This window comes from Oncorhynchus gorbuscha, linkage group LG23 (assembly GCF_021184085.1).
Source record: "Oncorhynchus gorbuscha isolate QuinsamMale2020 ecotype Even-year linkage group LG23, OgorEven_v1.0, whole genome shotgun sequence".
NCBI lineage: Eukaryota > Metazoa > Chordata > Actinopteri > Salmoniformes > Salmonidae > Oncorhynchus > Oncorhynchus gorbuscha.
The window spans coordinates 20225421-20251120 of NC_060195.1; the positions used below are offsets into that span (position 1 = coordinate 20225421).

Here is a 25700-nt window from a genome sequence, read left to right on the forward strand (position 1 = left end):
ACTTCATACCCCTCACGTCCTCTCTCTTCACCTCCTTCTCAAAACCTATTGGAGCAGAAGGTCAGAGGGGAGGGACCACTGGCTTTCTCATCCAATGGGTTTTGAGCAGGCGCGAGGAGAGAAGAGAGGAGTATGTCAGGAGTAAGCAATTGAGATTCTCCCTATATCTAGGGTTGCTATACAGGCTTATATGCTCCTTGAGGGGAAAAACATTAACTTCCCTCACCTCTCATTTCAATCAGAAGTGATGCTTTTGTATTGATTAGAATCAATATAAAATCATTATAAGTAGAAATAAAGTCAAACAAAGTGAGGCAAATTAAAATTTAGCCAGATGAAGAGAGAGAACAAGGGAGAGAGGGAGAGAAAGTTACGATGCTGGAGCAAGGGAGACAGGAGGTGAAGTGAAATATTGCAGAATCCAAATTGGGTACTGTGGGGTGCAGCGAGACACGGGCGAAGGATGAGAGAGCGATCGAAACAGCAATTAACCGAGCAGGAAAGAAGGAGAAAGTGCGGCTGACATTAATAACCTTCTCATAGAGAGACAGAGTCAAGATTTACACTCGCACACTGTCGGAGATGAGGCTCCACTGCAAAGCTCATCACTTCTACACAAACTTCACCTTCAACCGACCTACACACTCTTTACTCAAGGGTGGAGATCATTCAACTTGAATGTATTTTGTGCATCTGACACACCTATATGATGGAACGAGAGAGAGAGACATGTTATATCCCAATAAAACCACAACCAGATTGTATAGTGTGCTGTTTAGATTGGTACATGGTTGTATTTAGCATCACAATACTACTGTATATAGGCATCAGTTGGGTTTACAAACCAGACTATTGCAGTAAACACAGGGTGTGTCGATAATGGCAACCTATTCTCTTTGCACCCTATTCCCATTATAGTGCTCTACTTTGGATCATTAGTACCTTTTGGGGTGCATCCACAGACATCAATCAGCATGTCCTTTACCTGTTTGTCATTTCTTGTCCGTTCCAGCAGAGGGAGTGGTTGCTTGGCACTGCAGGCTCCCGGCTACACAGAGCCTCTCCCAAACCACTGAAGAAGGAACTGAATCCCCTCAGGCTGGAAATAAACTCCCTGAGGGAGAGAGGGAGGGATGAGAGGAGAAGAGAAAAAAGAGAATAGCATTAATAATGGTAATGATTATATTATTATATTACAACGTAGCTACTAATGCTGGTCAGCAAAAAGGAGGGGAGAGTGGAGAGAGCAAGAGAGAGAGTGAGAGAAAGAGAGCGAGTGAGAGAAAGAGAGCGAGAGAGAGAGTGAGAGAAAGAGAGCGAGAGAGTGAGAGAATGAGAGCGAGAGAGAGAGCGAGAGAAAGAGAGTGAGAGAGAGAGTGAGAGAAAGAGAGAGAGTGAGAGAAAGAGAGCGAGAGAGAGAGAAAGAGAGCGAGAAAGAGAGCGAGAGAGAGAGTGAGAGAAAGAGAGCGAGAGAGAGTGAGAGAAAGAGAGCGAGAAAGAGAGCGAGAGAGAGAAAGAGAGTGAGAGAAAGAGAGAGAGAAAGAGAGCGAGAGAGAGAGAGAGAGAAAGAGAGAGAGAGAGAAAGAGAGAGAAAGAGAGAGAGAGAGAGCGAGAGAGAGAAAGAGAGTGAGAGAGAGAAAGAGCGAGAGAGAGAAAGAGAGCGAGAGAGAGAAAGAGAGCGAGAGAGAGAGAGCGAGAAAGAGAAAGAGAGCGAGAGAGAGTGAGAGAAAGAGAGCGAGAAAGAGCGCGAGAGAGAGAGAGGGGGAAACATAGATAAACCGGCAAATTAAACATCATTATATGAGATGGAGCAAGAGACAGAGAGGAAGAGATATAGAATGAAGGAGGAAATTAAAGAGTCTAATGGTGGGGACAGTAAAGGAGATCCCTAGAGAGACTTATAGAGAGAGAGGGAGATATTCAGCTGTAGAGTGACTGTGTCCCAAATGGAACCCTATTTCCTTTATAAAGCACTACTCTGCTCAAAAGTAGTGCACTATAAATGGAATGGTAGTGCACTATAAACGGAGTAGGGTGCCATTTGCGAAGCAGGTGAGTGTTTGTGTGCCTAAAAGATATTAATCTGGCCACTCTGCTGAAGCCTTCGGCCTGCTGAGAATCAGTACTCTGTTCATTTAAGCCTGTTCCTGGAAAGTGAGTGTATAACGCACTGGGCTGGAGGGAGGCTCACTGTCACTCTCATAGTAAAGTAGGCTAGCTGCAAACACAGTCAAAGAGGGTGCAACACGTGTGCACAGACACACACAATTTGGTCCTGCCGTACATACCTACACGTACGCTACGGTCACAAGACGCAGGCCTCCTAATTGTCCCTAGAATTTCTAAGCAAACAGCTGGAGGCAGGGCTTTCTCCTATAGAGCTCCATTTTTATGGAATGGTCTGCCTGCCCATGCCAGAGACGCAAACTCGGTCTCAACCTTTAAGTCTTTACTGAAGACTCATCTCTTCAGTGGGTCATATGATTGAGTGTAGTCTGGCCCAGGAGTGGGAAGGTGAACGGAAAGGCTCTGGAGCAACGAACCGCCCTTGGTGTCTCTGCCTGGCCGGTTCCCATCTTTCCACTGGCATTCTCTGCCTCTAACCCTATTATAGGGGCTGAGTCACTGGCTTACTGGGGCTCTCTCATGCCCCGTCCCTGCAGGGGGTGCGTCACCTGAGTGGGTTGATTCACTGTTGTGGTCATCCTGTCTGGGTTGGCGCCCCCCCCTTGGGTTGTGCCGTGGCGGAGATCTTTGTGGGCTATACTCAGCCTTGTCTCAGGATGGTAAGTTGGTGGTTGAAGATATCCCTCTAGTGGTGTGGGGGCTGTGCTTTGGCAAAGTGGGTGGGGTTATATCCTTCCTGTTTGGCCCTGTCCGGGGGTGTCCTCGGATGGGGCCACAGTGTCTCCTGACCCCTCCTGTCTCAGCCTCCAGTATTTATGCTGCAGTAGTTTGTGTCGGGGGGCTAGGTTCAGTTTGTTATATCTGGAGTACTTCTCCTGTCCTATTCGGTGTCCTGTGTGAATTTAAGTGTGCGTTCTCTAATTCTCTCCTTCTTTCTTTCTCTCTCTCGGAGGACCTGAGCCCTAGGACCATGCCCCAGGACTACCTGACATGATGACTCCTTGCTGTCCCCAGTCCACCTGGCCATGCTGCTGCTCCAGTTTCAACTGACCTGAGACCTAGGACCATGCCCCAGGACTACCTGACATGATGACTCCTTGCTGTCCCCAGTCCACCTGGCCATGCTGCTGCTCCAGTTTCAACTGTTCTGCCTTACTATTATTCGACCATGCTGGTCATTTATGAACATTTGAACATCTTGGCCATGTTCTGTTATAATCTCCACCCGGCACAGCCAGAAGAGGACTGGCCACCCAACATATGCTCTCTCTAATTATCTCTTTCTTTCTCTCTCTCGGAGGACCTGAGCCCTAGGACCGTGCCCCAGGACTACCTGACATGATGACTCCTTGCTGTCCCCAGTCCACCTGACTGTGCTGCTCCTCCAGTTTCAACTGTTCTGCCTTATTATTATTCGACCATGCTGGTCATTTATGAAAATTTGAACATCTTGGCCATGTTCTGTTATAATCTCCACCCGGCACAGCCAGAAGAGGACTGGCCACCCCACATAGCCTGGTTCCTCTCTAGGTTTCTTCCTAGGTTTTGGCCTTTCTAGGGAGTTTTTCCTAACCACCGTGCGTCTACACCTGCATTGCTTGCTGTTTGGGGTTTTAGGCTGGGTTTCTGTACAGCACTTTGAGATATCAGCTGATGTACGAAGGGCTATATGAATACATTTGATTTGATTTGACAATGGCAGGACCACACACACATGTATGTTACACACACACAGACACACATACACACACACTACCACATCTCACCTGCTTCACTCCAACAATGACTACTACAACTCACCTGCTCCACTCCAACAATGACTACTAAAACTCACCTGCTCCACTCCAACAATGACTACTACAACTCACCTGCTCCACTCCAACAATGACTACTACAACTCACCTGCTCCACTCCAAAAATGACAACTCATCTACTCTACTCCAACACTGACCACTAAAACTCACCTGCTCCACTCCAACACTGACTTCTATAACTCACCTGCTCCACTCCAACAATGACTACTACAACTCACCTGCTCCACTCCAACAATGACTACTACAACTCAACTGCTCCACTCCAACACTGACTACTACAACTCACCTGCTCCACTCCAACACTGACTACTACAACTCACCTGCTCCACTCCAACAATGACTACGACAACTCACCTGCTCCACTCCAACAATGACTACGACAACTCACCTGCTCCACTCCAACAATGACTACTACAACTCACCTGCTCCACTCCAACAATGACTACTACAACTCATCTACTCTACTCCAACACTGACCACTAAAACTCACCTGCTCCACTCCAACACTGACTTCTATAACTCACCTGCTCCACTCCAACAATGACTACTACAACTCACCTGCTCCACTCCAACAATGACTACTACATCTCATCTACTCTACTCCAACACTGACCACTAAAACTCACCTGCTCAACTCCAACACTGACTTCTATAACTCACCTGCTCCACTCCAACAATGACTACTACAACTCACCTGCTCCACTCCAACAATGACTACTACAACTCAACTGCTCCACTCCAACACTGACTACTACAACTCACCTGCTCCACTCCAACACTGACTACTACAACTCACCTGCTCCACTCCAACAATGACTACGACAACTCACCTGCTCCACTCCAACAATGACTGACTACTACAACTCATCTACTCTACTCCAACACTGACCACTAAAACAACTCACCTGCTCCACTCCAACAATGACTACTACAACTCACCTGCTCCACTCCAACAATGACTACTACAACTCATCTACTCTACTCCAACACTGACCACTAAAACTCACCTGCTCCACTCCAACACTGACTTCTATAACTCACCTGCTCCACTCCAACAATGACTACTACAACTCACCTGCTCCACTCCAACAATGACTACTACAACTCATCTGACCACCAACTCACTCCAATACTGACCACTACAACTCACCTACTACAACTCACCTGCTCACTCCAACAATGACCACTACAACTCACCTGCTCCACTCCAACACTGACCACTAAAACTCACCTGCTCCACACTGACAACACTGACTTCTAAACTCACCTGCTCAACTCCAACACTGACTTCTATAACTCACCTGCTCCACTCCAACACTGACCACTACAACTCACCTGCTCTACTCCAACACTGACCACTAAAACTCACCTGCTCCACTTCAACACTGACTTCTATAACTCACCTGCTCCACTCCAACACTGACCACTACAACTCACCTGCTCCACTCCAACACTGACTTCTATAACTCACCTGCTCTACTCCAACACTGACCACTACAACTCACCTGCTCTACTCCAACACTGACCACTAAATCTCACCTGCTCCACTCCAACACTGACTTCTATAACTCACCTGCTCCACTCCAGCACTGACTTCTATAACTCACGTGCTCTACTCCAACACTGATCACTATAACTCACCTGCTCTACTCCAACACTGACCACTACAACTCACCTGCTCTACTCCAACACTGATCACTACAACTCACCTGCTCTATTCCAACACTGACCACTAAAACTCACTTGCTCCACTCCAACACTGACTTCTATAACTCACCTGCTCTACTCCAACACTGACCACTACAACTCACCTGCTCTACTCCAATACTGACCACTACAACTCACCTGCACCACTCCAATACTGACTACTAGAATTCACCTGCTCCACTCAGACAATGACTACTACAACTCACCAACTCCACTCCAGTACTGACCAGTACAACTCACCTGCTCCACTCAAACTGACTATTAAAACTTCATCCAACACTATCTACTACATCTCACTGGCTCCACTCCAACACTGACAACTAAAACTCACCTTTTCCACACCAATACTAACTACTAAAACCCACCTGCTTCACTCCAATACTGACTACTACAGCTCACCTGCTCTGTGGTCTGTGGTCTATGGTCTATAGTATATGGTCTATAGTCTACCTGCTAATAACACCTGGACCTTAGACATTCCCCCAGCTCCTACCCATTCATCTGGACTATAGACCTTCCCCCAGCTCCTACCCATTCATCTGGACCATAGACCTTCCCCCGGCTCCTACCCATTCATCTGGACCTTAGACCTTCCCCCAGCTCCTACCCATTCATCTGGACCATAGACCTTCCCCCAGCTCCTACCCATTCATCTGGACCATAGACCTTCCCCCAGCTCCTACCCATTCATCTGGACCATAGACCTTCCCCCGGCTCCTACCCATTCATCTTGTCATGTATTGTATTGTCATGTCTTGTCCCTGTGCTTTCTCTTCTCTTCGTTTCCCCCTGCTGGTCTTATTAGGTTTCTTTCTCTCTCTCTATTCCTCTCTCTCTCTATCGTTCCGTTCCTGCTCCCAGCTGTTCCTCATTCTCCTAACGACCTCGTTTACTCTTTCACACCTGTCCCCTATTTTGCCCTCTGATTAAGTCTCTATTTCTCTCTCTGTTTCTGCTTCTGTCCTTGTCGGATTCTTGTTTGCTGTTTGCTTTGCTTTTGTTCCGTCCAGTTGTATTCTGCCTCATCATCAGATACTACGTGTGAGCAGGTGTCTCTATCCTCTACGGCCCGCGCCTACCCGAAGGGACCTGCAGTCTGTTGCCGCTAGCCCTGCAACTCTCCTCAACAACTAGAAGGGGGACTCTCCTATTAAACTAGAGGATTTGTGTTTTCCCTGTTTGGACTTCCCCTGTAATGATTGAGGATTTATGTTTTCCCTGTTTGGACATTAAAAGACTCTGTTTCCGTTATATCGCTTTTGAGTCCTCACTCACCTGCATAACACATCTGGACCATAGACCTTCCCCCAGCTCCTACCCATTCATCTGGACCATAGACCTTCCCCCGGCTCCTACCCATTCATCTGGACCATAGACCTTCCCCCAGCTCCTACCCATTCATAGGTGAAACCATACACCTGTCTGATTTCTTCAGGTCAAACACTGAAGTGGTACCGTAGGGACTAAGGCTTGTTCCTGGACTGGGTTGTAAGATGACTCTTGTCCTCATTAGTTAGCAGCATATCATGAACAACACGTCTTTTTCTTTTTCCTTCTCCTCTCTCTCTCCATTTCGCTCTCTTCTATCACATAGCTCTATTGATGGTTAAATATTCCTTAATCGTTACATGCTCTAACCTCCTATATTCCTCTTTCTTCTCTGCTCTACTTCACCACCCCTGTCTGTTCCCCCATCTTTCTATCCCTCTCTTCTCAACCCAGCATTACCTGCGGCGACCAGCCAAGGTCTCCTCAGGATCGTAAAGTAAAGGCTGTGGGTTGCGGGACGCCTGGGCAGCAGAGTTCTGGTCAGGAAAGGGCGCCACTGAGCGAGACACACGCTGGGGGGCGTGGCCACACGTACTGCTCACCTGGAGGGAGGGAAGAAGGGAGAGTGTCAAGGACAGCGGGAGAGGTAACCATACTATACATAGTAAATCATATCATTATTTAGTAGTATCACCTCACATTGATACATCGTATCATTATCTAGTAGTATCAACTCACATTGATACATCTTATCATTATCTAGTAGTATCAACTCGCATTGATACATCTTATCATTATCTAGTATTATGTTGTCTCTCATATTGTTACCCCCAGTTCAGCTCCTCTGTTGTTGTCCCTCATATTGTTACCCCCAGTTCAGCTCCCCTGTTGTTGTCCCTCATATTGTTACCTCCAGTTCAGCTCCTCTGTTGTTGTCCCTCATATTGTTACCCCCAGTTCAGCTCCCCTGTTGTTGTCCCTCATATTGTTACCTCCAGTTCAGCTCCTCTGTTGTTGTCCCTCATATTGTTACCCCCAGTTCAGCTCCTCTGTTGTTGTCCCTCATATTGTTACCCCCAGTTCAGCTCCTCTGTTTTTGTCCCTCATATTGTTACCCCCAGTTCAGCCCCTCTGTTGTCTCTCATATTGTTACCCCCAGTTCAGCTCCTCTGTTGTTGTCCCTCATATTGTTACCCCCAATTCAGCTCCTCTGTTGTTGTCCCTCATATTGTTACCCCCAGTTCAGCTCCTCTGTTGTCCCTCATATTGTTACCCCCAGTTCAGCTCCTCTGTTGTTGTCTCTTATATTGTTACCCCCAGTTCAGCTCCTCTGTTGTTGTCCCTCATATTGTTACCCCCAGTTCAGCCCCTCTGTTGTTGTCCCTCACATTGATACCCCCAGTTCAGCTCCTCTGTTGTTGTCCCTCACATTGTTACCCCCAGTTCAGCTCCTCTGTTGTTGTCCCTCACATTGTTACCCCCAGTTCAGCCCCTCTGTTGTTGTCCCTCACATTGTTACCCCCAGTTCAGCTCCTCTGTTGTTGTCCCTCACATTGTTACCCCCAGTTCAGCTCCTCTGTTGTTGTCCCTCACATTGTTACCCCCAGTTCAGCTCCTCTGTTGTAGTCTCTCATATTGTTACCCCCAGTTCAGCTCCTCTGTTGTTGTCCCTCACATTGTTACCCCCAGTTCAGCTCCTCTGTTTTTGTCCCTCATATTGTTACCCCCAGTTCAGCTCCTCTGTTGTTGTCTCTCATATTGTTACCCCCAGTTCAGCTCCTCTGTTGTTGTCCCTCATATTGTTACCCCCAGTTCAGCTCCTCTGTTGTTGTCCCTCATATTGTTACCCCCAGTTTAGCTCCTCTATCCTCTGTTGTTGTCTGTTATTGTTTGTTTATTTTGGGGAGAAATAAGAGGGGATTTGCATAACAAACCAGTCACTGTTTCCTCTGCCTGTGCTGTTTCTGGTTTGTTTATTTTGTAATCACAACCCTCCACAAAGCGTCGGCATGAAACCGACGAGGACTCTCGTTCTCTAGCTTCTTCCCCGGGATAAACACAATTTTGCCCAATGCAGGACGACACAAGAATAACTAAGAAACTTATTTCTCTGTGTCTGGGAGATAATGGAGTCATGCCATTCTTTTCAGGTGCAATAAAAATGCAAATGTCTGTTAATGTTTAGCTTGTGGTTTAATGATTTAGAGCTGGTTTAATTTCCCCGGGGGATACCGGCCAGGGCTAAATTCTGCCTTGTAATGTTAACAGCTAATTGTGACTAGCTCCCCTTAAGTGAATCCACTGGCTGTGTGTGTGTGTGTGTGTGTGTGTGTGTGTGTGTGTGTGTGTGTGTGTGTGTGTGTGTGTGTGTGTGTGTGTGTGTGTGTGTGTGTGTGTGTGTGTGTGTGTGTGTGTGTGTGTGTGTGTGTGTGTGTGTGTGTGTGTGTGTGTGTGTGTGTAGCCTGCCAATGATGCTGGTGCTGCATACTGATAGAGCACAGGAGCAGGGCTGGACGTCTTTATCAGGGAACCGGGAAGACACACACGCACACAGACTCATACATACAGACAAGCCAATAAGTTATTACACACTTACTTATACACACACTCATGAAGTGGATTTTAATTCAATGTAATGTAGGAACACACGCACACACGCACACACTGACACACTGATCAGCCGAAGGACATCATCATCAGCATTAATCAATACAGTCTCTCTACACAAGGACACAGACAGGCAGGCAGGCAGGTGGACAGGCAGTCAGGCAGATTGGCATGTGGCAGGCAGACAGACAGACAGTCAGACAAACAGAGACAAAAAGACAGGCAGGCAGGTAGGTAGTCAGACAAACAGACAGATTGGCAGGTACCCCCACTGGAGACACACCCCTCAGTGTGCTGACGGGGTACCCCATCCTAACATGTCTGCTATCAGGCTCCTATCTCCTGGTTTGTGTCCAAATTGATAATATTAAGTACATTCCTTCTATTTACAACATGAGTATAGCCTACCTGTCTGCCATGAAAATGAACCACAGGAAAAGTGTCCTCTTTTCTCTATTTAAGTGCATAGGTGACATAGATTCCTGCTGCCCCTGTTTCGAGACAGGTGCATGATAATGGTCCATTCTAAAACAAAACTAATTTCACACATTGTATCGTGTTTGTGAAGACAAGATTAAATCAAGAAGAGTGTGATGGGTGACAATATTAGCTTGTCATTTTTTTAAAAATGAAGCGCAATAATCCGCTTTACAACTGGGTGTATTGCCTAACTGGCATACATACACAGCGTATGAGTTTCAAATTTGGAGAAGATCATTTTCACCATAAAATGCACCTTTATAATAAAAGCATTACATGAACAATCTCATTTGCAGTCACTTTTGAGAATGGTGTTCTCCTGCTAATGGTACATTCACACTTATAGCCTACTGCTATGTGCATATTGCTGCACTTATTATGTGAAGAAATAGCCTCATAGTTTATCAAAATTTTTAGCTAAACGTTCTCGTCTGTTGAGTCTGGCTCATTGCTTGAAACAGGTTTTTTGCTGTTAGTGGGGGAATTCATTTGGGATGTATCGTATCCCACAACTGTCCTAGACTATGTTTAGAATATTTATTTCTCGCACCAAATAAAATAGGTTAAACTTTACTATAGGGAATAGTAGATTGACATTGGCTAGTGCTTTTGAAGTTTGTTAGGCCTACTCATCTTGTTGGCTGCCAAAAAGTAAATGTGGACAGTTCCTCAAATATCTTCAATATTCACCCTCGGAATTGGAAAAGGACAAGCGCAGTTGCGTCACCGATGTGTCTGTCTTCACTTGTAGCCTGTGAGAAAGACCCGATCACAACCCTCCACCTTATCTCAGCTCACTGGTCACGATGGCAACACCCATCCGTAGCACGCGCTCCAGCAGGTGTATCTCATTGATCATCCCTAAAGCCAACACCTCATTTGGCCGCCTTTCGTTCCAGTACTCTGCTGCCTGTGACTGGAAAGACTTGCAAAAATCGCTGAAGTTGGAGACTTTTATCTCACTCACCAACTTCAAACATCAGCTATCTGAGCAGCTAACCGATCGCTGCAGCTGTACATAATCTATTGGTAAATAGCCCACCCATTTTCACCTACCTCATCCCCACAGTTTTTATTTATTTACTTTTCTGCTCTTTTGCACACCAATATCTCTACCTGTACATGATCATCTGATCATTTATCACTCCAGTGTTAATCTGCAATATTGTAATTATTCGCCTACCTCCTCATGCCTTTTGCACACATTGTATATAGACTCCCCCTTTTTTTCTCTACTGTGTTATTGACTTGTTAATTGTTTACTCCATGTGTAACTCTGTGTTGTCTGTTCACACTGCTATGCTTTATCTTGGCCAGGTCGCAGTTGCAAATGAGAACCTGTTCTCAACTAGCCTACCTGGTTAATTAAAGGTGATATAAAAAATATTAAAAAATCACGTGAAAGAGAGCCATGTGAGTGAAAGAGAGCTATGTGAGTGAGAGGTGCTTCGGCATACAGCCAAGAGAAGGGAATTTTAAATATTATATTCAGTTCAAGGGCACAATGGCCACTGGCCGCAAAAGGCATGGATTTATTTTGGGGGCAATACGGCCACACAAATCAAATCAAATTGTATTTGTCACATGCACTGAATACAACAGGTAGACCTTACAGTGAAATGCTTACTTACAAGCCCTTAAGCAACAATGCAGTTTTAAGGAAAAAAGGTGTTAAGTAAAAATGTATTCATAAAAAATAAGAATAAAAATAACAAATTAAAGAGCAGCAGTAAAATAACAGTAGCGAAGCTATATACAGGTGGTACTGGTACAGAGTCAATGTGCGGGGCCACAGGTTAGTCGAGGAAATTGAGGTAATATGTACATGTAGGCAGAGTTAAAGTGACTATGCATAGATAATAGTAGCATCAGCGTAAAATAACGGGTGGGGGGGACAATGCAAATAGTCTGGGTAGCCATTTGATTAGCTGTTCAGGAGTCTTATGGCTTGTCGGTAGAAGCTGTTAAGAAGCCTTTTAGACCTAGACTTGGCGCTCCGGGACAGATTGCCGTGAGGTAGCAGAGAGAACAGTCTATGACAAGGGTGGCTGGAGTCTTTGACAATATTTAGGGCCTTCCTCTGGCACCGCCTGGTATAGAGGTCCAGGATGGCAGGAAGCTTGGCTCCATTGATGTACTGGGCTGTGTGCACTACCCTCTGTAGTGCCATACCAGGCAGTGATGCAACCCGTCAGGATGCTCTTGATGGTGCAGCTGAATAACTTTTTGAGGATCTGAGGACCCGTGCCAAATCTTTTCAGTCTCCTGAGGAATAGGCTTTGTCGTGCCCTCTTCACGACTGTCTTGGTGTGATTGGACCATGATAGTTTGTTGGTGATGTGGACACCAAGGAACTTGAAGCTCTCAAAGTGCTCCACTACAGCCCCGTTGATGAGAATGGGGGTGTGCTCGGTCCTCCTTTTCCTGTAGTCCACAATCACCTCCTTTGTCTTGATCACATTGAGGGAGAGGTTGTTATCCTGGCACCACATTTCCAGGTCTCTGACCTCCTCCCTATAGGCTGTCTCGTTGTTGTTGGTGATCAGGCCTACCACTGTTGTGTCGCCAGCAAACTTAATGATCGTGTTGGAGTAGAGCCTAGCCGTGCAGTCATGAGTGAACAGGGAGTACAGGAGGGGACTGAGCACGCACCCCTGAGGGGCCTCTGAGTTGAGGATCAGCGTGGCAGATGTGTTGTTGCCTACCCTTACCACCTGGGGGCAGCCCGTCAGGAAGTCCAGGATCCACTTGCAGAGGGAAGAGTTTAGTCCCAGGGTCCTTAGCTTACGTTCCAATCACACTGACAGCGTCACTGCATTTTGGTACACCAGATTTACATTCATTTCCAATGAAACACTGCGTTTGCCTTTCAGCATAGCATTGCAGAGGCAGTTGCAGTGTGTTCGGTGTAGTGCATATGTTGGATTTACTTTTGTTGCATACTATCCATACTATTTTACGCAATGACGCATTAGTGATGAGCTTTGTGGGCACTATGCTGTTAAACGCTGAGCTGTAGACAATGAATAGCATTCTCAGGTAGATGTTCCTTTTGTCCAGGTGGGAAAGGGCAGTGTGGAGTGCAATAGAGATTGCATCATCTGTGGATCTGTGGGTGCGGTATGCAAATTGGAGTGGGTCTAGGGTTTCTAGGATAATGGTGTTGATGTGAGCCATGACCAGCCTTTCAAAGCCCTTCATGGCTACAGACGTGAGTGCTAAGGGTCGGTAGTCATTTAGGAAGGTTACCCTAGTGTTCTTGGGCACAGAGACTATGGTGGTCTGCTTGAAACATGTTGGTATTATTGACTCAGTTGAAAATGACAGTGAAGACACTTGCCAGTTGGTCAGCACATGCTCAGAGTACACATCCTGGTAATCCATCTGGCCCTGCGGCCTTGTTGACCTGTTTAAAGGTCTTACTCACATCAACTATGGAGAGAGTGATCACACAGTCATCCGGAAAAGCTGATGCTCTCATGCATACTTCAGTGTTGCTAGCCTTGAAGAGAGCATAGAAGTATTTTAGCTTGTCTGGTAGGGGCAGCTAGCAGCTGTGCTTCCCTTTGTAGTCTGTAATAGTTTGCAAGCCCTGCCACATCCGACGAGCGTCGGAGCCGGAGTAGTACGATTAGATCTTAGTCCTGTATTGACGCTTTGCCTGTTTGATCGTTCATTGGAGGGTTATAAGTGTCCGGGTTAGAGTCCCGCTCCTTGAAAGAGGCAGGTCTACCCTTTAGCTCAGTGCTGATGTTGCCTGTAATCCATGGCTTCTGGTTGTGGTATGTACGTATGGTTACTGTGGGGATGACGTCATCGATGCACTTATTGATGAAGCCAGTGTCTAATGTGGTATACTCCTCAATGCCATCGTAAGAATCCCAGAACATATTCTAGTCTGTGCTTTCAAAACAGTCCTGTAGCTTAGCATCTGCATCATTGGACCACTTCTTTATTGACCGAGTCACTTGTGCTTCCTGCTTTCATTTTTGTTTGTAAGCAGGAATCAGGAGAATACAATTATGGTCAGCTTTGCCAAATGGAGGGTGAGGGAGAGCTTTGTATGCGTCTCTGTGAATGACGGACCAAGGCGCAGCGTGTGTTGGGTTCCACATCTTTATTACCTTGGAACTTGAACAAAAACAATAAACATATGACGAAAGTGAAGAACAGAGCACACATCAGCACTCAACAAAACAATATCCCACAAAGCAGTTCGGAGAAAGAGCTTCCTAAATATGATCCCCAATTAGAGGCAACGATTACCAGCTGCCTCTAATTGGGAACCATACAACCCAGCCACATAGAAAGTCAATGACTAGAACACCCCCCCCTACCTAGTCACGCTCTGACCTAAACACCATAGAGAACCGAGGGCTCTCTATGGTCAGGGCGTGACACCGGGAGATGCTAAATATGTTTATGTTAATTAACGGTCAATTCCGTGAGACCGGCAGTTATTTGCTTGACAATCACCGGCTGACAAAATTTCATGACTGCCACAGCCCTAACACACACACACACACACACACACACACACACACACACACACACACACACACACACACACACACACACACACACACACACACACACACACACACACACACACACACACACACACACACACACACACAGCCTGCATACACACTCCCTGGCCAGACACTCATCCTCCCCATCTCCATCAGTGTAATTATGCATGTCAAATGGTGACCTATTTCCTTTATAGTGCACTACTTTTGACCGGAGCCCTATGGACCCTGGTCAGAAGTAGTGCACTGAATAGGAATAATGTGTCATTTGGAACACAATTTCTCCTCCAGCTTTACTCACACGTCACAGGCCATGATTAATGTGATTGGAGCTTGACTTCACTCTTTGTTTGTGTGTTCCACAATCCCCACAGTTGTGGCACAGGATAGAGACTGATACAGCACCCCCCCCCCATCTCCTCTCCTCCACCTCCCCTACCAATTGTTTCAGTATCTTTAAGGAAGGGGCTCATTAGCGTGGGTATTAATATCACTCATGGCTGGACCAGCACAGCCAACAAGAGAGGTGGGGAAGAGATAAGGGCTGTCTTAGAGTGAGAAAAAGCCCTGAAATATCCCATTTTATCTGCACCCAACAGCCAGCATCCTCAACTAGGGAGGGAGCACTGCCTGTATACACACACACACACTTACATGCACACCTGTTAAACATGCACATGGTATTATACACATGGTAATTTACATAAACACATGCACACCTACACAAAACTCACATACCCCTTAGAACTTAATCCCCCCCGAACTACGTGCCATTGTTCTTCTAATGCCAATACAAGTTTCTGACACATGACAAACAAACATGTTTTACGGTCCTGGTCTAAAGTAGTATGCTATATCGGGAATAGAGTGCCATTTGGGACGCAACCCAGATAATTGTGTCATATTAAGGGGACAGGCCCGGTTCCATTGCTCTTTCCCTCTGGAATGTTACATAGAGATTTGTCAGTTCCCTCATACTTCTGTCTCACCACTAAAACCTATTTCCCATCTTCCTTTACAGGAGAGGGGTCACAGGGTGATGGATGCCTCCCCACTCTCCTCTCCTCCTCCATCCCCTAGGGCTCTCACTTCAAACTCTCTCTACTTCTCTCTCTCTCTCCCTCTCTCCCTCTCTCCCTCTCTTTGTCGCCGTTTCTCACTCACTTCTGCTCAGTAACTGGTAAAAATAGAGCTTCATAAATCATGCATCTTCTCTCACAGCAGTGTGTGTGTGAGAGAGAGAGAGGCAGGCAGGGAGAGAGAGAAAGAGAGAGGAATGGAGAGATGAAATATAGACAGAAGAGGGGAAGCAGATGATATCAAACTGCGAGAGAGGGACAAAGTGGCAATGTGGTGACTGGTGAATGGGTTCAGACCCCAGGCTCTTGGCTGCCCTCTCTCTTTCTCTCCCCTTTGTTCTCTCATTCCCCCTACTCTCTCTCTCACTCTTCTTCTCCCTCTCTCTCTCACCCTATCCCTCTCTCTCTGTCTCTCTCCTTGCCCATCTCTCTCCCTGCCCATCTCTCTCGGTCGCTCTCTCTCTCGGTCTCTCCCTCACGGTCTCTTTCTTGGTCACTCTTTCCCTCTCAATCTTTCCCTCTCTGATCTATGGGTGCAGGGCCTGGTTCATAGCAGGGTTATGTTGAGGGGTAGAGATGACTGTTATCACTGTGGAGAGTGGGAGCCCTGGACAATTTGTGATCACTTATAGCAGACAGAGATCATGTTTCAAGATAGATGGTCTGCATCCCAAATTACACCCTTTTCCCTATATAGTGCACTAGGGTTGGGCCGTATCCAAATTGTTATACTCTCATGCCGCCATAACGTTTCTGTATCACAAGGAGCACCATTTCTTAATAAACTTCTTTGGGAAAGGGGGCAGTATTGAGTAGCTTGGATGAATAAGGTGCCCAGAGTAAACTGCCTGGTACTCAGGCCCAAAATCTAGAATTAGCATATAATTAGAGGATTTGGATAGAAGACACTCTGAAGTTTCTAAAACTGATGTATGTGAGAATAACATATCTAATATGGCAGGCAAAAACCTGAGAAAAGAATCCAACCAGGAAGTGGGAAATCTGAGGTTTGTAGTTTTTCAAGTCTTTGCCTATCCAATATACAGTGTCTATGGGGCCATATTGCACTTTCTAAGGCTTCCACTGGATGTCAACAGTCTTTAGAACCTTGTTTCAGGCTTCTACTGTGAAGGGGGAGAGAATAAGAGCTGTTTGACTAAGAGGTCTGGCAGAATGCCATGAGCTCAGTCAGGCACGCGGCCGTGAGAGCGAGCTCTGTTCCTTTTCATTTCTGAAGACTAAGGAATTGTCCGGTTGAAACATTATTGAAGATTTATGATAAAAACATCCTAAAGATTGATTCTATACATCGTTTGACATGTTTCTACAAACTGTAATATAACTTTTTTGACTTTTCGTCTGAACTAATTGCTCGCATTTGGATTACCGGGCTAAACGTGCAAACAAAAGGAGATATTGGACATAAATTATGGACTTTATCAAACAAAACAAACATTTATTGTGGAACTGGGATTCCTGGGAGTGCATTCCGATGAAAATCATCAAAGGTAAGTGAATATTTATAATGCTGTTTCTGAGTTTGGTGACACCTTTCCTTCTTTGGAAAATGGCTGTATGTTTTTCTGTGACTTGGAGCTGACCAAACATAATCACTAGGTGTGCTTTCGCTGTAAAGCCTTTTTGAAATCTGACACAGCGGTTGCATTAACCTGTTAAGCCTACCCCTGTTTACTGCCCCTTCTGGAGGAATTGGGTACCCATATAAAACAGGATAACTTTTTGTCAAAAGTTGCTAATATATGCATATAAAAAATATTATCGAATAGAAAACACTCTAAAGCTTCTAAAACCGTTTAAATTTTGTCTCTATGTAAAGCAGAAGTCTCAGGGCATGCATTCTTCCAAAGTCTCTCTTGTCATGGAAAAAGTTGGCCCAACTTTGACGTCATCGTATACGCACTTGCCAAACAGTTACAGCTCTGGGAACAGTCTGTACGTGTTCAGCGCGAAGCCTGCTTTCAATGGGGCTTCTCATTGTGAGAATCGCACGCTCACGAGACTTTGAGTGTGCCGAAAGGTCTCGGTCACGCGAAAAAAAAGTGTGCGCTTATGCGCGCTCTGCTCCGGTGAGGTCTTTTCTTCAGGATCGATTAAACAACGTGTGTGTTTCGCTTCATCCTCACAATTGCTGTACACCTTTATAACATGTTAAAGCTTAATTATGAACATAGTTTGACAAGTTTACTCGACATATAATATATAATTTCGACGTTTTGGTGCGCATCCACTTGAATTTTGCCTACATTTCGACCGAAATGTGACTATTTTGAGAACCGAAAGACACAGACTTGAAAACTAAACGCTGTTTTGGTAAGTATAATCCCTTCCAGGTCTTTTGATGGAAGAACAGCAAAGGTAACGGAATATTTATGTGTTAATTTTGGGTTTCTGTCGACTCCAAGATAGAGGAGGCATAATGATACCTTTGGAGCGCCGACTCCTAGTATAGCCTAGTGAACGCAACCTGTAACGTTAAAAATAAATGTAACACAGCGATTGCATTTAGAAGAAGTGTATCTTCCTATACATATGTAAAACATGCATATTTAGTCAAAGTTTATGATGTGTATTCCTTGTTAGCTGACGTTATCTGCCGGAGCTATTTCATTTCTCCTGACATTTTAGTAGCATTTTTTGAACGATGCGTCATTGTAAACAGAGATTTATGGATATATATTGCAGATTATTGAAAAAAAATGAATGTACTGTGTAACATGTTATATTACTGTCATCTGATGAAGATTTCAAAAGGTTAGTGAAATTATTATTTTTTTAATCCTGCGTTTGTTGATTGCATATTTTTTCCTACTTGGCTATGCTAATGAGCTATGTCTGCGGTGGTGGTTTGACATAAATATGTGCTATGTTTTCGCCGTAAAACATTTTAGAAATCTGACTTGTTGCCTTGATTCACAACGAGTGTAGCTTTAATTCAATACCCTGCATGTGTATTTTAATGAACGTTTGAGTTTTAACTAATACTATTAGCATTTAGCGTAGCGCATTTGCATTTCCAGAGCTCTAGATGGGACGCCTGCGTGCCAGGTAGAAGCAAGAGGTTAAGGAGAAGTTTATCTTTAATTGTGTGTTTAACACTTGTATCTTTTATCAATGTTTATGATGAGTATTTCTGTAATTTGATGTGGCTCTCTGCACTGTTTGTTTGAGACAATGCATTTCTTAACATAACACACCAATTTCAAATGAGGTTTTTGGACATAAAGATTAACTTTATCGAACAAAACACACATTTATTGTCTAACATGGAGTCCTGGAAGTGCCATCCGGTGAAGATCATCAAAGGTTAGATTAATGTTAACGCTATTTCAGAGTTTTGTGACACCTCTCCTTCTTTGGAAAATGGCTGTATGTTTTTCTGTAACTTGGTGCTGACCTAACATAATCGCAAGGTGTGCTTTCGCGGTAAAGCCTTTTTGAAATCAAACACTGTGGCTGGATTAACGAGAAGTGTATCTTTAAAATGGTATATAATACTTGTATGTTTGAGGAATTTTAATGATGAGATTTCTGTTGTTTTGAATTTGGCGCCCTGCAATTTCACTGGCTGTTGGACGCTAGCGTCCCACATATCCCAGAGCAGTTATTAAAAAATAAATATATAATAATAAAACAAAATAAATTGAGGCACAAAACAATTTAAGGGTCTATTGGAATACCAAACTTGTACGCATGTGCAGAGCATTGCTCTAGAATATTGGACTGTTGGCATTCATACTTTTAGAATTCTCTGTGCATAGGGAAAAGGATGCCATTTGGGAAACATTTGGGAAACAGACATGGACAGGAGTCAGGAGAGCTCCTTATATTACACTTCCAGGACTCTTCTGGTTGGACAGGGCCTGGCTCTTAAACTGGACAAGCATGTCAGTGAGGAAAACGTGTACAAACAAGTCCCACTGTTATGATCGTCGTGGGTTGAAGAAGGTGAGGACCAAGGTGCAGCGTGGTATGTGTCCATTTTTATTTAATGAACACAGAAACAAAAATAACAAAGAGAACGACCGAAACTGTTCTGGCTGGTGCAGACACACAACAGAAAACAATCACCCACAACTCAAAATAGGAAAACAGGCTACCTAAGTATGGTTCTCAATCAGAGACAACGATTGCCAGCTGCCTCTGAGAAAACAATTAAACATTTCACCTGTACTAGGAACGTTTGTTTTTTAGGTTGCAGGGAGGTTCTGAGAACATTTTTCGTACATTTATTTTTATTTCTAAATGTCGCCAACAAAACAAAGAATAAGGAAACGACCGTGAAGCTTACTTCGGCTATACAGGCCACTAACAAAGACAACTACCCACAACTAAGGTGGCAAAACAGGCTGCCTAAGTATGATTCCCAATCAGAGACAACAATAGACAGCTGCCTCAGATTGGGAAACACACTTGGCCAAACACACAGAAATACAAAACATAGAATTAAAGAAACTAGAATGCCCACCCTAGTCACACCCTGGCCTAACCAAAATAGAGAATAAAAGCCTCTATGACCAGTGCGTGACATGGTTCATCACTGGAGGTTTCGTGCCATGGATCATCACTGGAGGCTTCGTGCCATGGATCATCACTGGAGGCTTCGTGCCATGGATCATCACTGGAGGGAGGAGACGTATAGGCAGCCTGGTGCGATGAGCTGCCACAGGGCTTACCAGGCTTGGGAGACATACAGAAGGCCTGGTTCTGGGAGCAGGCACAGGACTCACCAGGCTGGGGAGACATACAGGAGGCCTGGTTCTTGGAGCAGGCACCGGATACACTGGGCCGTGGAGGCACACTGGAGGTCTCGAACGTAGAGCCTGCACAACCCATCCTGGCTGGATGGTTACCTTTGCACGGTAAAGGTGGGGTGCTGGCACGGGAAGCACTGGGCTGTGCAGACGCACTTGAGACACAGTGCGCAGAGCCGGCGCAGGATAGCTGGAATGTAGTGCACCGGGCCGTGAATGCGCACTGGAGACACCGTGTGCTCCACCGCATAACACGGTGCCTGACAAGTACCGCGCTCCCTACGGTAAGCATGAGGAGTTGGCTCAGGTCTCCAACCTGACTCAGCCAATCTCCTCGTGTGCCACCCCCAAAAATCATTTTTGGGAGTGGCCTCCCGGTCTTTAGTGCCAGCCGTGACTCTGTGTAATCCTGGGCCCTTTTTCTCTCTGCCTCCGCCTTCCTCACTGCTTCCACCTGTTCCCACAGCAGGCAATCCTTTCCCGCCAGGATTTCCTCCCATGTCCAGGATCCTTTCCCGCCAGGATCTCCTCCCACGTCCAGGATCCTTTCCCATTCAGGATTTCCTCCCACGTCCAGGATCCTTTCCCGCCAGGATCTCCTCCCACGTCCAGGATCCTTTCCCATTCAGGATTTCCTCCCACGTCCAGGATCCTTTCCCGCCAGGATCTCCTCCCACGTCCAGGATCCTTTCCCATTCAGGATTTCCTCCCACGTCCAGGATCCTTTCCCATTCAGGATTTCCTCCCACGTCCAGGATCCTTTCCCGCCAGGATCTCCTCTCACATCCAGAATCCTTTCCCACCAGGATCTCCTCCCACGTCCAGGATCCTTTCCCATTCAGGATTTCCTCCCACGTCCAGGATCCTTTCTCATTCAGGATTTCCTCCCACGTCCAGAATCCTTTCCCATTCAGGATCTCCTCCCACGTCCAGGATCCTTTCCCATTCAGGATGTCCTCCCACGTCCAGGATCCTTTCTCATTCAGGATTTCCTCCCACGTCCAGAATCCTTTCCCATTCAGGATTTCCTCCCACGTCCAGGATCCTTTCTCATTCAGGTTTTCCTCCCACGTCCAGGATCCTTTCTCATTCAGGATTTCCTCCCACGTCCAGAATCCTTTCCCATTCAGGATTTCCTCCCACGTCCAGAATCCTTTCCCATTCAGGATTTCCTCCCATGTCCAGGATCCTTTCCCATTCAGGATGTCCTCCCACGTCCAGGATCCTTTCTCATTCAGGATTTCCTCCCACGTCCAGAATCCTTTCCCATTCAGGATTTCCTCCCACGTCCAGGATCCTTTCTCATTCAGGATTTCCTCCCACGTCCAGAATCCTTTCTCATTCAGGATTTCCTCCCACGTCCAGGATCCTTTCCCATTCAGGATGTCCTTCCACGTCCAAGATCCTTTCTCATTCAGGATTTCCTCCCACGTCCAGAATCCTTTCCCATTCAGGATTTCCTCCCACGTCCAGGATCCTTTCTCATTCAGGATTTCCTCCCATGTCCAGGATCCTTTCCCATTCAGGATGTCCTCCCACGTCCATGATCCTTTCTCATTCAGGATTTCCTCCCACGTCCAGAATCCTTTCCCATTCAGGATTTCCTCCCACGTCCAGAATCCTTTCCCATTCAGGATTTCCTCCCACATCCAGGATCCTTTCCCATTCAGGATTTCCTCCCACGTCCAGGATCCTTTCTCATTCAGGATCTCCTCCCACGTCCAGAATCCTTTCCCATTCATGATTTCCTCCCACGTCCAGGATCCTTTCCCATTCAGGATGTCCTCCCATGTCCATTCCTCCAGAAAATGCTGCTCCTCACGGCCACGCCGCTTGGTCCGTTTGTGGTGGGTAGTTCTGTCACGATCGTTGTCAGGGTGGAAATGACCGGACCAAGGTGCAGCATGGTGAGTGTACATTTCTTTTTCTTTATAAATGTAGCCAATAAAACAAAGAATAAGGAAACGACCGTGAAGCTTACTTCGGCTATACAGGCCACTAACAAAGACAACTACCCACAGCTAAGGAACCACACTCGGCCAAACACACAGAAATACAAAACATAGAATTAAAGAAACTAGAATGCCCACCCGAGTCACACCCTGGCCTAACCAAAATAGAGAATAAAAGCCTCTCTATGGCCAGGGCGTGACAGTTTTACTCTGGTTCCTTGACAGTTTTACTGGAAGGTTTCATTAATGCTCTGAGAACACAATTTGAGAACATGACTTGAAATAGAACTATGAAGAAACATTCATGCTGAAATACTGAAATTCCCACAGACGAATGTTGTTTCATAACATTCTCTGATCTATTTGAGAACATTCCCAATGTCAAACGAGTTGGAGAACATTCCTAGAACATTATCTTTATTAAATCTTTATGTAGCCATGTTTGAACTTTTTTGTAGAAATCTTTGAACTTTTACAAAAAGTTCTCTTAAAGGAATGAAATACAAGGAAAATCATGTTTATTTGTTAAGTTCCTTAAATGTGCGCTGAGATTGTTCCAAAGCCAAGAAACTATCCTGCACCATTCCCAGAAAGTTGTGGGAAGATTGTATGCAAAATAGGACAGCCACGCTCTCACCAAGCTCTAAGAAACATTTCTAGTTCTCTGAACGTTATGTGCCAGCTAGTTGGTGTACAGAACCAGACACACAGTAGTTGTGCACATTGACTCTGTACCGGTACCACCTGTATACAGCCTCGCAACTGTTATTTTCACTGTCATTTTACTGTTTTCTCTTCATTTTGTATTTCTTTACTTATCTATTGTTTACCTAATACCTATTTTGCACTGTTGGTTAGGGCTTGTAAGTAAGCATTTCACTGTAAGGTCTACACCTGATGTATTCAGCGGACTTGACAAATAACATTTGATTTGATTTGATTTAATACAGTAGGTCCCATGTGCATCTGTCTATTGCTAGAGTATACCACACCAGCACATACAGTTGAAGTCAGAAGTTTACATACACCTTAGCCAAATACATTTCAACTCAGTTATTCACAATTCCTGACATTTAATCCTGGTAAAAAAAAAACTGTTTTAGGTCAATTAGGATTACCACTTTATTTTAAGAATGTGAAATGTCAGAATAATAGTTGAGATAATTATTTATTTCAGCTTTTATTTCTTTCATCACATTCCCAGTGGGTCAGAAGTTTGCATGCACTCAATTAGTATTTGGTAGCATTGCCTTTAAATGGTTTAACTTGGGTCAAACCCTCCGGGTAGCCTTCCACAAGCTTCCCACAATAAGTTGGGTGAATTTTGGCCCATTCCTCCTAACAGAGCTGGTGTAACTGAGTCTGGTTTGTAGGCCTCCTTGCTCACCTTTTCAGTTCTGCCCACACATTTTCTATAGGATTGAGGTCAGGGCTTTGTGATGGCCACTCCAATACCTTGACTTTGTTGTCCTTAAGCCATTTTGCCACAACTTTGGAAGTATGCTTGGGGTCATTGTCCATTTGGATGACCCATTTGCAACCAAGCTTTAACTTCCTGACTGATGTCTTGAGATGTTGCTTCAATATATTCACATAATTTTCCTCCCTCATGATGCCATCTATTTTGTGAAGTGCACCAGACCCTCCCGCAGCAAAGCACCCCCACAACATGATGCTGCCACCCCTGTGCTTCATGGTTGGGATGATGTTCTTCAGCTTGCAAGTCTCCATCTTTTTCCTCCAAACATAATGATGGTCATTATGGCCAAGCAGTTCTATTTTTGTTTGATCAAACCAGAGGACATTGCTCAAAAGTACAATCTTTGTCCCCATGTGCAATTGTAATCCGTAGTCTGGCTTTTAAATGGTGGTTTTGGATCAGTGGCTTCTTCCTTGCTGAAGCGGCCTTTCAGGTTATTTCGATATAGGACTCGTTTTACTGTGCATATAGATACTTTTGTACCTGTTTCCTCCAGCATCTTCATATGGTCCTTTGCTGTTGTTCTGGGATTGATTTGCACTTTTCACACCAAAGTACGTTCATCTCTAGGACACAGAACGCATCTCCCTGTTTGTCATGGCCTTGACCCCTCCAGTCTCCCTGTTTGTCATGGCCTTGACCCCTCCAGTCTCCCTGTTTGTCATGGCCTTGACCCCTCCAGTCTCCCTGTTTGTCATGGCCTTGACCCCTCCAGTCTCCCTGTTTGTCATGGCCTTAACCCTCCCAGTCTCCCTGTTTGTCATGGCCTAGACCCCTCCAGTCTCCCTGTTTGTCATGGCCTTGACCCCTCCAGTCTCCCTGTTTGTCATGGCCTAGACCCCTCCAGTCTCCCTGTTTGTCATGGCCTAGACCTCTCCAGTCTCCCTGTTTGTCATGGCCTTAACCCCTCCAGTCTCCCTGTTTGTCATGGCCTTGACCCCTCCAGTCTCCCTGTTTTTCATGGCCTAGACCCCTCCAGTCTCCCTGTTTGTCATGGCCTTAACCCCTCCAGTCTCCCTGTTTGTCATGGCCTTGACCCTCCCAGTCTCCCTGTTTGTCATGGCCTTGACCCCTCCAGTCTCCCTGTTTGTCATGGCCTAGACCCCTCCAGTCTCCCTGTTTGTCATGGCCTTGACCCTCCCAGTCTCCCTGTTTGTCATGGCCTTAACCCCTCCAGTCTCCCTGTTTGTCATGGCCTTGACCCTCCCAGTCTCCCTGTTTGTCATGGCCTTAACCCCTCCAGTCTCCCTGTTTGTCATGGCCTAGACCCCTCCAGTCTCAGGTTTGGTCAGGGTGTGATTTGGGTGGGTCATTCGATGTTCTGTTTTCTATGTTTTGTTATTTCTTGTTTTGTTGGCAACATTTTAACTTTGTTAGAGGCATCATAGCCCTGTTAAGCTTCAGTCGTTTTGTATTGTTTATTGTTTTTGTTGGCGACATTCTAATAAAAAGAAATAGGTACGCTCACAATGCTGCACCTTGGTCCACTTCTTACAACGCACGTGACAAAGGTCTACAATTTGTTTCTGAGGCCTTGGCTGATTTCTTTTGATTTTCCCATGATGTCAAGCAAAGAGGCACTGAGTTTGAAGGTAGGCCTTGAAATAAATCCACAGGTACACCTCCAATTGACTAAAATGGTGTCAATTAGGCTATCAGAAGCTTCTAAAGCTATGACGTAATTTTCTAGAATTTTCCAAGCTGTTTAAAGACAGTCAACTTAGTGTATGTAAACTTCTGACCCACTGGAAATGTGATACAGTGGTTTTTAAGTGAAATAATCTGTCTGTAAACAATTGTTGGAAAAATTACTTGTGTCATGCACAAAGTAGATGTCGTAACAGACTTGCCAAAACTATAGTTTGTGCACCAATTTGTAAG

The 25700-nt window shown here is 45.4% G+C and overlaps 1 protein-coding gene across 1 annotated transcript in view; it reads right to left on the bottom strand.

Moving 5' to 3' along the window:
- The window catches only part of gpc3 (glypican 3), a 264625-nt gene that overhangs the window by 62069 nt on the left and 176856 nt on the right, over positions 1-25700 (bottom strand). Inside the window, exons 4-5 of the mRNA XM_046323308.1 lie at positions 7377-7519; positions 986-1114 (exon numbers count right to left, since the gene is read on the bottom strand). Coding sequence (XP_046179264.1) covers positions 986-1114; positions 7377-7519 — 272 coding nt within the window. The remainder of the gene's footprint in view (positions 1-985; positions 1115-7376; positions 7520-25700) is intronic.